This window comes from Lissotriton vulgaris, chromosome 3_2 (assembly GCF_964263255.1).
Source record: "Lissotriton vulgaris chromosome 3_2, aLisVul1.2, whole genome shotgun sequence".
In the NCBI taxonomy this organism is placed as follows: Eukaryota; Metazoa; Chordata; class Amphibia; order Caudata; family Salamandridae; genus Lissotriton; species Lissotriton vulgaris.
Window position 1 is genome coordinate 24,983,311 of NC_141690.1, and position 18,064 is coordinate 25,001,374.

General features: G+C 41.1%; 1 protein-coding gene across 1 annotated transcript in view; it reads left to right on the forward strand.

Moving 5' to 3' along the window:
• The window catches only part of ARAP2 (ArfGAP with RhoGAP domain, ankyrin repeat and PH domain 2), a 1,270,949-nt gene that overhangs the window by 49,741 nt on the left and 1,203,144 nt on the right, over nucleotides 1-18,064 (forward strand). Inside the window, exon 2 of the mRNA XM_086964430.1 lies at nucleotides 7,946-8,969. Coding sequence (XP_086820556.1) covers nucleotides 8,113-8,969 — 857 coding nt within the window. The 5' untranslated portion in view covers nucleotides 7,946-8,112. The remainder of the gene's footprint in view (nucleotides 1-7,945; nucleotides 8,970-18,064) is intronic.

Sequence of the window (18,064 nt, forward strand, 5' to 3'; positions counted from 1 at the left end):
GCAAGGAGGCCCAACTAGTGTGGAGTCTCTTGGCACTCAGTGCGGAGGGTTGCCCCTCCCCCTGCTCGCACTCGGCCACGTGGCGCCTGGCCTGGATCCGGCCGTGTTTTATGCTCCGTGTGCACGGGCCGCTGCACCTCACCTGGGGCTTCTCGCGCTGTGAATGCGGCCGCCGTAGCGAGTTTTCCACTCGGATGCGCAGAGGCAGCCGCCCCTCGGGGGTCACGCTGGGCACGAGCGCCGCGAGTCAAAAACAGAGCTCACAGCCGCCCACGGCAGACACGGCGACAGAACAGCAGTGAGGGCAGATCCCACCCTCGTCGCCAGCTGTTATGTCGTGCAGGGTGCACAGGACCTGTGAGGTGACGGGCAGGGGCACTGGGCATACACTTAATGCGCTATTAAATAAGGACACAGACACATTGTTTCTGGGCTTCTCTCGTCTCCCATGCCGTCGCCCAACTGGCGTACTTGCGTGCGTAGACGCGATTTATTCAACATGAGACACGAGGTCGTGACGTGTTCAGCCGGTTGCTCCACCGACTAGAACACTACAATAGTGACACACGGTGGAATAACATATTTTCACCCTGCTTGTAAGTTGTACTACCCTACCCAGTTGTGCTGTGCTGTTGTTGTACCACGTTTGATGCTTCACGCCTGGTGCCTTTCCAGACGTTTTTTTAATTTTGCCGCCAGAAGAACACTGCTCTAGCTAGCACACCGTCCCAGGCGAGGCAGTACTGTAGCAGGCACTCTGCCAGTGATGTCACTCAGTACCCTCTTCCTGGCGCTACTTCACAGTAACCCCCCCCCCCACACACACACACACATGCGCGTGCCCCCCAGCAGTGCGTGACGATCCGGAGTCCATTCTGTTTGTTTCACTTTCACGTTCAACTCAAGGAGCTCCGCACACTGTCTTTAAGTTTTTATCGAGTCATGATGACTCATGATGATGATGACGATAGCAGGGCTGCTTTCCAAGTTGGACCCTTCCTGGCAGTTTGTGTGGTCAGTCAGTATTACTGTTACATTGCTTCAAGTTAAATATCTAAAGCAACCATAACAGTAACACTCTGTGGAGGACAGCGCTATCAAAATCAATGAAGTGCTGCATTGCGTGTAGACCCGGCCCTGATAATTAAGTGCTGGTGCTAAGCACCAGAAAGCACCGGCCAAATTTAGCACTGGATTTGGTATTAACCCATTTAGAAAACTGTGGCATTCTTAGATTGTGCACATGTTACCATGGGAGTGGAATCTGATGATGTAAAGGTAACTGGGAAGTCAGTTGGATGTAATCCTGGCTTTCAGCTCTAGGGGACTGATGGATGGGATCTTTCCTAAAGAATAAACTTCATTTGTGATGCATCCACAATCGTGTTTTCATTGAGGAGTGCCATACTTATTACACTTGCGACGTGGATGAGATTTAAACCCACGCATGCATAGCACAATTGATTACCATGGGTAAAAAGAGAGCGCCCTAATGGTTTATGGAAAGAAGTTGGGTTGGATATAGTTGGTCTCATTCGCTCTACAGGATGTGAGTGGTACATTTTAGTTCTTGTTGATTTGTTTTCCAGGTGGCCTGAAATTGCTATCACTTATGGTATTGAAACCAAGCATGTGAAAGGATTTTTGGAAGAGCTTAATGCCAGAGAGGGTATTCGAGATGTCATTCTTACGAACACTGGTGTACAGTTAGCGTATAGATAGATGGAACAGTTTTTGAGTGAGCATAGATTTAAACATTAGAAATGCTCACTCTGTCACCCAGAGACCAATGGGATGGTAGAGGGTTTCAATCATGTATTGAAAGAAAATATGGACATGGCCAAGAGTGCTGGTTTGGATTGGCTGGAAGAAATCATCAAGAAGGTGGAGGTGTACAGGGTGTCTCCTCATACTGTTACTAAGAAAACCCCTTTTGAGTTATTCAACGGTAGGCGTGCCAACACTCTGGTAGCACCCACTTGGGTCAATGATATGCAAGCAGGTGGTGATGAGACTAATGAGGGGTGTGATTGGAGGTTGACAGAGGATGTGAAAATTGAAACTCGCAAGGAGCTTTACAACTTAAGAAAGAGTGTTAAAAGATGGTGGCCAAAGTGGGAGACTGGGTTTTAGTTAAAATAGCGTATAAAAGAGGATGTTCTGCTGGGTTTTTAAGACCTATGAAGGTCATGAAAGATTTTAATAATGCTGTCAAAACAAGTAACTTAAGCATATGGAATTTAAACAGAGTTGTTGTACTCAGAGATAAAATTGTCCAGGGTGACCAATTGAATGGGGAACCCCCAGCGAAAGCTGATCTTGATGGCTCCTGCAAAAATACTAAACCTCTTAGGAAGTCTGTGAGTAAGTTTACGCCTCCAGCGTATTTGAGTGAATACGTGTATTAATGTAAGGTTGAGAGTTAGTATTTTGTTTAGAATTGTTATCATCACCTTAATCTTCTTTAAATTTTCATGTGAATCAATATTTCTTTGTTATGTAAATGCATTGTATTGTATTTGTATTTGGAGAGTTGCTATTTTCCTTTGTTTGTGTGTTCGGGTTTCCCTTGTGAAGAAGGGAGATGTGTGGCATTCTTAGATTGTGCTCCTGTTACCATGGGAGTGTAAGCTGATGATGTCAAGGGAACTGGGAAGTCAATTGGATGTAATCTGGGCTTTCGCCTGTAGGGGACTGATGGATGGGATCTTATCTAAAGAATAAACTTCATTCGTGATTAATCCACAATCATTTTTATTGAGGAGTGCCATCCTTGTTACACAAACTTTATTGCTATAAATCTTTTTGCAAAACAAAATTCCAACACTGCAACAGTAAACATCTAAAATTAAGTGAATACAAGCTTGCTGCATTTTAGTTGATTCTTCTGAAGACTGACAGGACTACCTCCTAGGAGTTCTTTAATAGATCACTAGCACATTGGATGTTACAAGTGCCACGCTGACACTGCACTTAAGCTACTGCCTTTTTGAAATTTAGCATTGCTCACTTCCAGTTGAAGACTACCACATCCATGGCAGCACAGGCAGAAAATGGCCCTTTAGCAGCACTAAGGTCTTCATAAACTCTATAAGAGCGGACCAGGTGTGGTTACTTAAAAACACTTGTATGAGCCAAGAGAATTTAAATGTGCAGGCAAAAGTGCTGAGCTTGCAAATAACGTGTCCTTTAGACCACAATGTGTGGAAGTGAAAAGGAGGTTTATTGGTGTATGTATGAGATAGTTGGCCTTTGGAAGAAACACAGTGTGTGCAAGTCTGTGATTAGGTGACTGAGTATCACACCTCACCTTGTGATTCTTTGTTGTACAGTTCTGTTTGTAAACAAGCTGCTCCTGCCTGTGAATCCATGTTATTACAGTGTTTTAGTCACTATTCCCATGTGCGAGTTTGTGTACCTGCTGGCACCTTGTGTTCCATTCAACTCTTATATTTTGTGTGACTTAGTAGTCCCAATATATGTGTCTGTTTGGGATATTATCCATCTGTTGTAATGTGTGTCTCAGTTATTTGTGTGTGTGTGTGTGCGCGCATGTGTGTGTGTTCTTTCTAAATGTGTGTGAGAGGCAGCAGTCCCAATGGGTGTGTGACACCCCTATCAAATTGCTCCAGGGTGATTAATACCATGTGCATTAATTCCTTTTGAGGCAGCCATTCAGATTAGTTGAGCAAATCCATGACGCACGGTAGTCCGTATGCAGTTCCTCTAAAGAGCTAAACATTATTGTGTTTTTAAAACTTTGTATGATATTTCCGATTGTTAAATGTACCTGGCCTGATAAATCTCTCAGCATGAAAATCTAATTTTTAGAGTTGGCTTTTCAGTCCAGTTGGAGTCTGAGCATCACAGACATTATTCTTTCTTCTCCACAGAAAATTACTTTTGAGGCCTGAAGACCACCTGCGTGCCACTGTGGCGTTCCACCTTTATAATTGTAGAGATCTATGAGGTCACAAGATTGCCTTACTGTAGTGATCAATTCACAGCGGGCAAATATTGCCCCTTCTTCATTTTGCCAGTGTGCAACCCAAGGAGAGAGCTAGCTATTTTAAGTCCTTCTTAAAGCCAAATACATTACTTGTGTTCTAGCCCATTCAATGAGCTGCAGGTGGGCTTGCTCTTGTAATTTAGGAATGGGTCCTAAGATCCTTCTTCAATACGACAGACAGACCTCTCATCTCATTTCAGCCTCACCTTGAATAGGGTAAGGTAATTCAGAGTCAACGGCAGGGCATCAGTGACAGGCTCACCTGCCTGCCTTAAAAGAGAGCAGTTCTCCCACTACTTCAGAAACTAAACAGTCCGAAAATGCCACAGGTAAAGCAGTCTTCCAAGGTATCTTATTGGCACTTTGTGAACTGTCTATCTGAAGTGTTGCCCAAACTGGGCTAGCAGCCAGAGAGAATGGTCCTACAACCATAGTACCATACTCGACCCCTTGCCAGCTTCCTTGGCCTTGCACAGAGAAAGGAAAGCACCGGGTACATGTACACCTGCCATCTATCATGGACTTCGACTGAGAAAGGATATACCTATTGCATCAGTCAATATAGTAAACTCTCTACTGACGGTTCTTTAACATCACTTCCAAAAAGAGGGGTCTGGTGGATTGAGTCAGCTCACATCTTCCTCCTGTCTCCCATTCTGTTAGGGATACTAAAATAGTCCTAAGAAAAATTGAAAAAACGAAATGTAGATTTTCCTGAAAAGAAAAACATGATGGAGCCTGCACTTCCCCATAAGAATAAATGACAACAAGAAGAAAGTGTGGATGTTTCGGGATTTTGTCATTAGGGCAGGGGACTTAGTACAGGTTGTGTCCAAAGCACACCCGTCGTCCCAGCTTAACTAGATCCTAAATGATACAGTCTAAGGGCTTATCCAGTAGGCTCTATGGTGTGTATAACAAGCCCACCCTTCTGCCCCTAAGGTCTACTGGACAAAGCAGTAGAAGATTGTACTCAAATGACTCTAGATAGAGAGTTACAGGGCACAGGGAATGTCCAAATACCGTTGCTAGGCTCAGCCCACTACTTGTCAATGGCCTGCATGCTGTGGTGATAGGCACTGTTTATAAGGTGTGACGGAATCCCACTATTTTTACCACAGATTGCACAGTGCCCACTGGATGTGGCTAAGGACTATGCCAGTAGGCTGTTGGGGTAAAAGGACTGGTTGTAGGGTCTGGCCACAGAACACACCCTATGCCTAGTATACAGTTGTACACTGGACTCAACAGGGCCTCGGGTAACCTTATTGACCAGTGTTCAATATATCATTGACAACATCAGGCGTCCAGAAAGTTTTGTTTAAGTGGCAGATAGTGAAAAATGCTTATGCAAGACTTTTACAAAAGACACACAATTGATGGACGGAAAGCAGAACAAATCAAAACATTCACCCCGTCAAAAGATCTGGGTTAAATCCATCATTCTTTTGCTCACCATGCCACCCCAGTTTAGACCTGGCCATATGCAAATCAGTCTTGACCCTGTGCTTCATGGCACTTTTACTGCACCCCCCTAAATTCATGTCTACGACCAGTCTTTTCCATGGTCTTCACTGGCTATCAAGTGAATGGCAAATTAAATTTAAAGCACTATGCTACGTACATAAATGAATATTAAACTCCACCCCCATTTATCTCAGATTCTTGTTGTTGCATTACAAGCCCAATTTATACTTGCATTCTAGCCTCGCAGACCTTGCCGTAGTTACTAGAGTGAGGAGATCCCATCAAGGAGATCAGGCTTTTTCCTACCTAGGTCCTAAGCTGTGGAACTCCTTACTTTCTTCAATGAGATATCGTCACTGTCTTTCGTAAACTGTTATAAACCTGGTTGTTCTGGCTCTGTGTGTAGCAAAGGTGTGACTTGTGGTACGGAGAGAGGAGCATAGCTCCGGGAAACTCTTTCTGTGTCGTCATGCACTTTATAAATCTGGTATAATGATAGAAAGGTTGCGGTTTCTTAGTAGGGATACACGGCCCCACAATGCACTTCGATGAGTATCAGCATCCTGAATTATTCAAATGTTCCACGTTTTATACTGACTCATCGACCACTCATAAGTGTTCATCCGCATTATAATAATAATAATACTAGCATAATATATTCACTGAACACGTTTTTACTAAAGGGGTTCTGATTCTCCTTTGAGATCGGTTCCTATTCAACATTACTTAATGTCTCAGTTAATGATCATCCATGTCCTCCAAACCCTAAGATCACTACAACACATCAGCCATAACCTCATCTTGGCCAAGGGATTGTTCATCACCACACATGTCATTCATGATATCAAATAATTTAGATACTAGTAAAATCACTGGTAATATGAAACAATAGTATAACTGAAGCTGTGGACAACAAATCTTTTCAACATTTAGTAGTTATCACTTGAATAAGTAATATCAATGATTTTTAACAAATACGTTGAAACCCGTATAAAGAAATATAAACATGATTTCAAAGTGGAATATAAACTTATGAGTGATATTCTGGAATACCATTAAGATCGATGTGGTTATAGAAAATATTTTTTTAACAATTGTATGTCTTTATAAATTGAACGCAGTGTGTATGATTGTGAATGAGAGTATATATTGGGTTATTTTATGAACTTCTATTTTGTTTTCATTGCAATCTGTGCCAAAAACAATGAGGTTCTATTGTCTAGTTAAAAAATAACATTTTGCGAAAGAAAGAGTATATACAAGAGAATACATTTTTGGACAGTAAAATAAAGAATTGAGATAATTATCACAATCCTCCAACCCGTACATGCTTTTGTGTATTTGTGAGAGATGTCACCAAGAAAACAGAAATTGAAAGGGTGCCGGGGGTTCAAGATTCTAATAAGCAATACCGCACATGTCATTCGTGATATCACATAATTTAGAAACTGGTAAAAAAAATCACTGGTGACATGAAACGATACTACTACTGAAGCCGTAGACAATAACTCTTTTGAACATCTAGTAGCTATCACTTGCAAAGGTCAAGCATGCACTGATAAAGGTAGTGCAGACGTATAATTACAGTTACACGTTTTGCTAGTGAGTGTACCTGTATGAGCCTTTATTATCTATATATATTTTGCTAAGTCTTTTAGTTGCTAAAAGTAGTACTTGACCATTGCAGCTACCATATAAGTATTGATCTTATCAATTTTAATACGGACCCACCAGTGATGTATTCTGTGACATCCATCATGTGAGGAGATGACCCACATTCACACAAACACAGAAAAGCATTCCTATCTGGAAAAATGCGCTGCGCTAGAAATGTTTCTCAATATATTTCGAAATATCGTGCATGTCAGAAATGACTCTCTTCAGATATAAGGTACCCTAAAAAGACTGCCGAGCTCAATTATATTACAATTAGAAATATTCCTGTCGCTGTGAAATTAGAACAAATTCTAAACTCAGGTGAGATTGTAAACTATTGCACACGAATACCGGGCAATAGAATCCCACCAAAATGATCAAAACATAATCATGTAATAGTTTGCTTTGACATTCGGAATTCCTCTGGCCACCCCCTTTATTGTCAAGACCTGGTTATTCCCCCTGTAACAGCATCTACATTTTACTGGCAGAATCCTCGGTGGCAGCTGAAGTGCTCTGCTCTACTCAGTACTTTTGTTTGTGAAAGTTGTTACGTCTAGGGGATGAGCATCTCTAAAATGCATGCCTCGTTTCCGTTTTGCTCATTTATTTTACAGAAATGCAACTACTAACACACCCACAAACGTTTGTATGAAGATGTTTACTGCATCAGCATGGTGCTCAGAAATTGCTAAAATACACTTTTCTGGCGCTATTCAAAGCGCACAGGTAAATAGGTAGAATGTATCATTTGAGTGAAAGAGCTTACCATGTATTTGTTTTTTAACACATCTTATCGTCTATCTTTTCCAGGCTTAAATTGCAGGAGAATGTTTTGCTGATGGTTTGCAACTTAAAGCGACCACAATGAGTACGTTCTGCTACGAAAAGCATCCGATCCAAGCCTCTTGTCCAATAGACACCATTTTGGTAATCTGTACCCATCTGTGAGTCTTTGGAGGAGACATGAAGCCACCAATATGACATCGCAGGCTAAAACAAGAGTTGATGTCCGAGAGCTGCTATCCAGCATCCATTTGGAAATGTACTACACATTTTTCCAGAAATCTGGGTATTTAACTGTTTGTGATTCTGATGAGATAACCGAGGAAGTGCTCAAGAAAATTGGAATATCACTAACAGGCCACCGCAAGAGGATACTGAAGCAGTTAGAGGTCATCTTTCCCAAAATGGAGGAAGAATCTGTATCAGCAGAGGGTCCTTTGACAGAATATAGTCACCAGGGGATAGCAAATTCCACTTTGGTCTGCCCAAATCAGGGTTGTTCCGAAGTAAATACAAAAACTGATACGCTTAAAAAGGATACAAACAAAGTTACTGAGAATCCCAACAAGATTTCAGGGGGAAAAGACTTGACTATTGAGAAGAATGGTACTCTAAAGCCGAAAGATGAGCCAATAGGAGCAGGCAATGATGAATCTTTGAGCAATGGTGGTAGTTGCAAGAATATCTCTAATAGTTCCATCTTTTGTGAAGAAACAATATATTTAAATGAAAAATGTTCTGAAAAGCACAATACCATGGACGTAAGGCAAGAGAAAGAGGACTCGCACAACAAGTCTCATTATTCTACTACAACAGATGAAGCTTCGTGGGAATATGAGTATTCAGAATTTGCAAACACTGACCAGCCATCAGAAGGTTCCTTTGTTGAATTTCAAGGCGAAATGGTGGTAAATGATTTATATGATGGTGTAAATAAATCCAGTAAAGAAAAATACAGCAGACCAAATTCTGGACCGTCACGATCCTTTATCTTAAGAAATAGACCGGTTCCTCAAATTCCAGGTTCATCGGATACTGCACCTCTTCTAAGGTAAGTGTGTTTTAGAATCAATATGAGACTTAACAATTAACAAGTAAGATGTTTGAGGATATATGCACTGAAATACCTGGTGTTTTCATGCATGTAAATACATATTAACTTGAATATTTAACAACTAAAAATACCATATTAATTTACATGACCATTAAAATAAAAGATGTACCTGGTGTTTTCATGCATGTAAATACATATTAACTTGAATATTTAACAACTAAAAATACCATATTAATTTACATGACCATTAAAATAAAAGATGTATAGTTTTTACTAAGGGGTTGTTTAAGAGCTGTTTGTTGATGGTTAATAATTCACTCATTAACTCATACATAGATCCCAATACATAATCAGCTGAACAGACATCATTCCCATCATTCCCACTCAGTTCTATTCTAGTTCACCATAAAAAGCTCACAGTTGTTGAAAGGTTTCAACTCACTCACTGATGTGGATGTCAATGCCAGGATAAGCAGGATTAATGATTTATACTAGTATGGAAACAATTAAACACTTGCAGTACACTCAGTGTTGCAGCTTGCCTTGCCACAGGAGTGTAATAATGGACATATAGAATCCCAGTACATTGGCTGACAATATAACAGTACATTAAGTTCAAGGCGGCACAAGGATAAACTTGCAGGTGATAGTGGTTTTACAAATACACATAGCATAACAAGGCTGTTGTCACATTAAAGAATGTATGGTAGCTGTCTGGCTGAAATAGCCTGTAGGTGTAGTTAGTGTATGCATTTTCTCCAAATTTGAAAAGTACTGGAAAGCTTACTTAGGGTGAAGACCCTTTGCAAAACCAATACAGGTTTCATACCATTTCAGTTCAGAGTATACCACTAGGGAATATTAAAAAAAGGTCCCTGTTAGACCTGGCACCATTGGCGTGGGTCTCCCCTTAATTTTGTGCCTTTTCCTCCTGCGTTTTTGCTGTGCGTTGGACTCTGTTTTGCTGGTCTAGATGTTTTGGGCACTTTGCTACTACGGTACAGTGCCAAAGTGCACGTGCTCCCTTTGAAAATTGTTGTTATGGATGGGTGTTTCCATAATTGGCTATTTGATTTACTAGTCAGTCCCTAGTACAGTGCACTATGTGTGCCCAGGGCCTGTAAATTAAATGCTGCTGGTGGGCTGCAACACTGATTGTGCCACCCACATAAGCAACCTGCAAATGTAACTCTGGCCTGCCATTGCAGAGCCTGTTTATCGTCTGGTACTGCCATTCCGACCTGGCCAGTGCACCCACTTGCCAGGCCCTAACCTTCCCTTTTCTTACATGTCAGTCACCCCTAAGGTAGTCCCAAGGTACCCCTGTGGGCAGGGTGCAGTGTATGGGAAAGGTAGGACATGCCCTGATGTGTGTGACAAGTCCTGATAGTGAATTATTGCTAATTTCTGTTTTTTTCAATATTGCAAGACTACCTGTTCCCATAGAACAGAATGGAGAGTTTGTGTATAACATCTAAACATAACTACCCTTGGGAACAAGTTAGGAAAATAACGTTTAGTGTGTGTGAATTCAGAATGTTAAAATGTATCTTTTAGTTAGGGTAATTTTTACATTCTGTGTTTGAAAATACCACTTTTAGAAAGTAGGTATTTTCTTGCTTAGCCTTCCGGTGTGCCTCTGCTAGGTTTGTGTACTGCATGTCTGGCTTTTGGATGACAGGGGCTGGGGATGAACAGTGGCTCCAGAGAGCCTAATTAGTCAGGGCTGGGCTGAAGAGACCCGGGTTGCAGTTAGATAAGGGGGAGGAGATTTTCTTTCACCTGAATGGGCCTGGTCTGCCTTCCACAATTCTGTCTCCACCTCCTGAAAGGAAGCTGCACCAGAGAGGTATGAACCGTTTTTGACTGAGCATAGGGCTTCTCTGCCACCAGAGAACAAAATATTTTGTAGTATAAATATTGGGGCCCAAACCACAGAACTTTAGATCACGTCTGGGAATCAAGAGAACCTTTGAGAAAGGTGAAGAGCCGGAGAAGCTGAGGAGGTATTCTGTCCCTGTGCTGTTTGTTGTCTGGATTTGGCCTGCAGTGGCTACTTGCTGCCATAGAAAGGAGAAAAGGACCTTACTGTTTGCTGTGTCCCCTGCTTGAAGAAGATCTCCAAGGGCTTTCCTCCTGTTCTGAAGTCCCAGGGACACAAAGACATCACCCCCAGATTCCCTGATCTTCGTTGCTGGGAGTTCTGACTTGAAAAGAGGCGCCTGCTGTTTTCTTGGACCTCTAGAGACTGTTTTCCACTGGAAGCTGCAAAAGTAATACAACTTCAGGAAGCGAGACGCATATGCATCGGTCTCCAAAATCCGAGATCACCGCACTGATTTCCACGCAAGTCCTGCTGTGCAGCTGCAAGAGTTCATGCATCGTTCCGAATCGTCCCATCGCATCGAGGTGCCAAGTTTGCCTCATCGTTGGGGGACACAGTAAGAAACAGACGCATCACCGCCCCACGCAGTGAGAAACAGACGCATCACCTTCTCTCCGGTAAGGATCCGAAACATCACCTACCTTGCACTGCAGTGAGGAACTGATGCATCACCTCCCCCAGAGCAAGGAACTGACGCATCATCTTCCCTGAGTGTAAAGAACCGACCCATCATCTTCCCTGCGGCCCGTTTTGTTTGCTTGCTTGACTCATCCAAGATACTTTGTGTGAAAACTGTTGCATCTGCAATTTGCTTTGAACTGAACTATTTCTACCATCTGAAAGTCATGTTTGTATTACAGTATTGTGGAATTTTGTTGTTCGGTCTTGTTTTGGTTTAGGTAAAGATTACTTATTTTTCTAAACTGGTGTGGTGTCCATTTGTAGTGTTTTCACAGTATTACTGTATGTGCTCACAAATGCGTTACACACTGCCTCTGAGATAAGCCTGTCTACTCGTGCCAAGCTGCCAAGGGTGTGAGCAGGGGTTATTTTAGAAGTGTATCCTCCTCACCCTGACTAGAAGCAAGGGTCCCTATTTGGACAAAGGAACCTACCTCTGCCTACTAGAGACCCCCATTTCTAACAGTCTGCCTACGTATTGAGCCCAATTGATTGCCTATTTTAAGAAGCTGCTGAAAACCTGATAAGTTACTGCAATGAAATCTATTGATTCTCTTGCACTTCCCTACTTTTTCTAGATAGTGTGGGTTTTCCTGCATGTGTACCAACTTGGTTCCAAGGAGCCGGTAGCGAATGAGGCACTCTGCAGAATAAAATATAAAATGTAAAACATTCTCTGCGTTTGCCATTACACACTTTATAACTATGTTTTACAGAGACTGAACACTAACTCAGAAGAAAATTATCTGCAATGCAATCCATAAGCCAAGTTTGGTCTATCTCCAAAGTTCTTTTAAAAACTTTGCCAGCTCATGTTCTCTTCAGCTGTCAAAGCCTCTTAATCTACAACTGACTAATTTCATTGAGAGTAAAGGATGTAGGCTCTGAAATGTGGCCTTACTCAACTCAAAGAATTAGAAGTCCCTAAATAAATCCTTTTTTATGTGTTTTATTATGTGGTTGATCACAGTGAAATTATCTAAACTATGAATTTTTAAATCTCAGTGTCTTTTTTAGAGTCCTTTCTGGATACCATCAGGAACAGGTAGTCTACTAATGTCTAAATCCCAACAGTACTGACAGTTATCAAAATGATATGGCAGAACGGATACTTACCAAGGTCTCCCTGGAATAATATTTATTTTGATCCTGCTATCCCGGAAGATGATGATAAAATTCACACAAGTTTAATAAAAAACGTTATCATTTTAATGGAATTTTATACATCCGATATGTACATAAACAGACGTATTAGCAGTCTACAATATTAGGCCCTGATGAATTTCTAAATTTAATTGGAACAAAACCTGTTAACTGGATGTTGTTGAAATTGGATTTAAGAAGAGAAAGAATAAACATCTTATTTCAGATTATCTATAATGAATGTTTTATGGACTATAAATTTCTTACTTTGCACCCCCTCCATTTGCTATCATCCCTAAAAACTGCTGAACAGTGGTACCAAACATAAGGCAGGTACCGGATAATCAATGCACGGTCCATACACTTTGTTTATACTTTGATTGAGGTGTAGTAATCTCAGTCTGCCATTGTTCCAATTGTTTGAGTTACCAGGGAACTCTTCTGGCAAACCTCTTGTTCTATATTGTCATTGTGACGACACACAAGCAACATGCATGACCATGAGCTTCCTGAGGAAAAAAAAACAATTTGAAGTATTTTTTGTCAACTTAAAGACAACCAAGAAGTAATAAACCCTTTCTTTAATAAATTATGTTGGACATGGCCCTTTCTGCAGGGTCACCCCCGATTTTTGCCTGCTTTGCCATCCTTAGCAGAACAGTTTTTGTTGACTTTTTGGAATATCTGTGCTTTGTCCCGGCTTATCGGTAAAAGTGCTGTGCTCTCTCTTTAGAACATGGTCAAATAGGCATATACATATTTGGTACATTTAATTGACTTTTTAAATCCTTAGTAAATGATTCTACCTGTAAACTAAAATCAACTAATGGGCAGCAGCACTTATTGTGCCACCCAAGTAATAGCACCTTAAACGTGTCTCAAGCCTGCTATTGTAGTCTGTAATGCAGTTTTAAACTGCCATTTCAACCTAGCCAAATAAACCCTTTGCCAGGCCTAAACCTTTTTAATGCTAATAAGTCACACTGAGGTAGATCCTAAAGGCTCATGGGCCTGGTATTTAAAAAAGTAGGACATATGTTTTTTAGTTTTACATGTCCTGCAAGTGAAAACAATCCTAAAGTCATTTTTCATTGTAGTAAGGCCTATCTCTCCCATAGAATAACAATGGGGTGCCTTATTACAATTAATGAGGGCTAACTTCAGAATGGAAACAGATGGAGAAATTATTTTGACACTCAAATGAATTGAATTTGAAATCCTCTTTATTGGTAAATATTAGACCTGTCAGCCTGAGGGTGGTCTTCTCCCAAAGAATTTGCCTTTCTCCTCCAATTTTGTTGATTTCTTTTTTTGATGGCCTTAGGACTCTGCACACTTTAACAATGCTAACCAGTACTAAGGTGCATGTGCTCCCTCTTTAAACGTGTTAACAGTGGCTAATACCTAATTGACACATTCATTTTTCTTATTAGTCCCTAGTAAAGTGGTACTACATGTGCCCAGGACCTGTAAATTAAATGCTAGTAGTTGGCCTGAAGCACTGATTGTGCCACCCGCTAAAGTAGCCCTTTACATGTCCCGGGCCTGCCATTGCAGCTTGTATGTGTAGTTTTGACTGCCATTTTGACCTGAAAAGTAAACCTTGTGCTTTATTTTTACATGTCCTGGTAGTGAAACACTCTTACATTAGGCCTACCTTTCTGACAGGATAACATTGGAGATACCTTTATTACATTTTATAAGTGTAATTTACAAATGGGAATAGGTAAACAGTTCATGTTTGGCCTCTCTGGAATACTAATACTAATTTTAAAATTCTAACTTAAGGTGGAGTTGGATTTTAATTTACAATTCTGAAAATGCCACTTTGGAAAGTTGGCATTTTTCTGCCTTAGCTATATACAGCCAGATTCATCAAGCTAAATTGCGATTGCAAAGGGCCAGATTCTGAGAATCTGGCCCTTTGCGAGTGCAATTTTTGCATTTGTGATTCATCATCCCAAATGCAAAAATTGCTATTAGCGAAATCACATATTTGCGAGGAATTGGATTTAAGGAATCTCTATTAGAGATTCCTTAAATGCAATTCATTAACCAATTTGAAATTGCGAAATCGCAATATTTGGTCGCTATTTACCAAGAAGTCTGACTTCGTGTTAAATAGCGAAAAAATAGTAAAAAGCACTTTAGTGCATTTTTCTCTGTTGCATATTACACACACACATGTCCTTTGGACATGTGTGTGCGCAACACCAGTGTAAATTTGCATTTCAGGCCCATAGGAATGAATGGGGAGTATTCCTTATTTGCGATTAGCAATTTGCTAATCGCAAATAAGATAGCAATTTCAAGGGTGCCAGTGGTGTCCAAAGGACACCCTGTAGCACCCCATAAATGCAAATTTACACTGGTGTTGCGCACACACATGCCCATAGGAATGAATGGGGAGTATTCCTTATTTGCGATTAGCAATTTGCTAATCGCAAATAAGGAATGTGTAGGAATCGCAATTTATTTTGCGATTCCTACATGAATCCCGTTTTGCGAGTCTGTAATAGCGATTCCTTATGAATCGCTATTAAAGACTCGCAAAACGGGTCTTTGATGAATCTAGCAGTTAGTGCTTGTAGCCTGTCTATGGTCACATGACTGGGTGTAGCTGACAGTTGGGCTTTGTGTATTCATCCTAGACAGCCACATGCATTAGGGAGTGTAGGTGTCCCTAGTCTGGAGCCAGTACAGGGAAGGCTGGACACCTGGTGACTTCAAAGGGACACCTCTAGAAGCTTCTCTTTACTTCAGAGGAACAACTGGGTGTAAATAATGGACCTCCAACACCAACACTTCAGTACACCCAAGGACCTATGGATACTTTACCAGGAAAAAAGACTGCTGAGCTGCTGAAGGACCGCCACTCTGCCAGACTGCTGCCCTTTGTTGTGGACTCTTTTTGTGGTGTGTTTCACTTTGTTACTGTTTGGGCTGTTGCGCAAATACTTTACACAGTGTGAGTTAAGCCTGACTGCTCTGTGCCAAGCTACCAGAAGGTTGAGCTCAGGTTAATTTAGCGTTTACTTGTGGCTTTACCCTGAGTAGTATTGTGGTGCTCAATCAGGTGACTCATTTCCATCATGCTGGAGCATGGGGTTCAAACGATCACTCACTCCTCAACTGGAACCCCGCTCACATAGTCTCAGGTTGATGGAACGTTCTTGTCAGCTGAGACATCAAAATAAAATCTCAACATAAATCATCATCAGTTATCATTATTTTAGTTCGGTCAATAAAGAAAGTTTAGTTGAGTTAAATGGTTTTATTTTATTTCTTTTTGTAATTAATTTGTTTATTAAAGAATAATTCTCCAATAATCATCATTGAAGGCTAACAATAAATCAATAGTAGTAAGATTAATCAATTCAGCAAAAATAACTATTAACAAAGTAAATATAACAGGCCCATTCCATTAGGAAACAGCCCTATTCTAAGCTTTTTTGACTCGGATACTCGCAATGCTCTAAAAACCAGGATTTAAGGTACTCTGTTCAGTGGGCCTAAATGGATCCCTGTAGGTGGCCCGGGTACTATCATGGTCAGCATGAAATCGTGACTTTGTCCCGGTCCTGCGCGACTGGGTATACACAGTTGGCGCTTTACGCCTTTTGGTTCTATTTTTACAAAATGTCTTTGAAATTGAATATCTTTGATATTAATGGTGGGATTTTTGTCATTCTGTTTTTTCTTTATTTCTTAAAAATCACTCTTTCTTTCTAACTATGATGTGGGCTCCTTTTTTGGTGTGTTTGTGTTACTGTTTGGGATGTTGCACAAATTCCTTACACATTGCCTCTGAGTTGAGTCTGACTGCTCTGTGCCAAGCTACTGAATGGCTGAGTAGGGGTTAATTTAAGGTGTACTTGTGACTTCACCATGAGAAGAATTCTAGTTGAGCTTGCAAAGGGGTTCACTCCCCTCAACCAGTAACCCAATTTCTTACAGCTGGAGTGGGTCCTAATCCCCAAGAGGTGCCTCAAAGGTCCTGGACCTTTGGCTGGCATCCGTGTGAACTCCTTCTCCAGAAAAATGTGAAGTTTGGTCTCCTTACGACTGCTAAGTGACCTAGTGACCTCTTTGCGCTGAGGATTAACCACCCACAATGACTGCTAAGGTGAAGCTGCAGGTGGACCTGCTCTTCGCACAAACAGTGACTGTCTGCAATGATGGGCAATATGAGACCTACCTAGTCACAAAGGCAACCGTCCATGATAATCAACCACCGTGAAGCCCCAGCATTGACCATCTCTTCATGCTACAGCAATGACGTCCAGAATGCTTGTTCCGCTCTTCACACAGAAAGCCTCCACCTTGTGATCTGTTTCAATGCGAATGGAACTCTTCTCATCTAATTTGAGAGAAAAAAGAAAAGATAAAGCTAACTCTAAAGTGGGACTAATCTGGTCTAGTATCTGACCCACACTCCATTGTGTTTGGCTTCAACTTGTGACTTTTTCTCAGCCAAGTAACAGCGAGTTCTGCTTTCTGCTTCTTGTCACTATTTTTACAAAACAATTACAATTCAAAATCTCTGGTTCTATTGATTGGATTTTTGTCATTCTGGTAGCCTTTTATTATTATTATTAAAATATATTGCTTTTAAATTTGGTTTAGGATTTGTCTTGTATTTTTTTTCACTTTATTGCTGTTGGTGTGCTGCATAAATACTTTACACATTGCCTCCAAGTTAAGCCTGAGTGCTTCCTGCTTTCGTGCTAAGCTGCCAGAGGGTTAAGCACAGGCTATTTTAGTGACTTTTGTGGTCATCCTGACAAGCATTGTGGTTGCAGCTTGAGTGTGGCTTCCACCCAACTAAACCACAAATGCAATTTCTTACAAATCTGTAGAAACAAATGCAAGCTAGTTTGCCCAAAGCCTAAGTGTAGGCTAGGTCCTCATCAAAAAAGTTATTTTAAGAAGAACTGCTTCTAGGAACTCCATAAAGTGAATTTTGTTCATGCAGTAACATATATCTGTTAATTGTGTCACATTGTATATGGCACAGATTTGTTTATTACTGTTGAATCTCAAATGGGGATAGTATGTAGCCTTACGGCTAGAGCTGTTGACCTCGAAGCAGGGGAACCGGGTTCGAGTCTCGGCAACGATGCTCAACATCCAGTGGTTCTGGGCAAATCACTTAATCTCCCCGTGCCTAACAAAAAATTAATGTGTCCTCATGTAACGAAACCGGTGCTCAAGTAAAGTGCTCTGATACCCGATGTCTCGGGTCTACTTCGCGCTATATAAAACTCTACAAAAAAATCGTACTGAATGTAGCATCGTTGAATGTGCATGTGATAGCAGTGTTACTAAAAAGCAACTATGTTGCTACAAGCAGTATACAAGCAGTTGTAATTGGTGCAGTGTC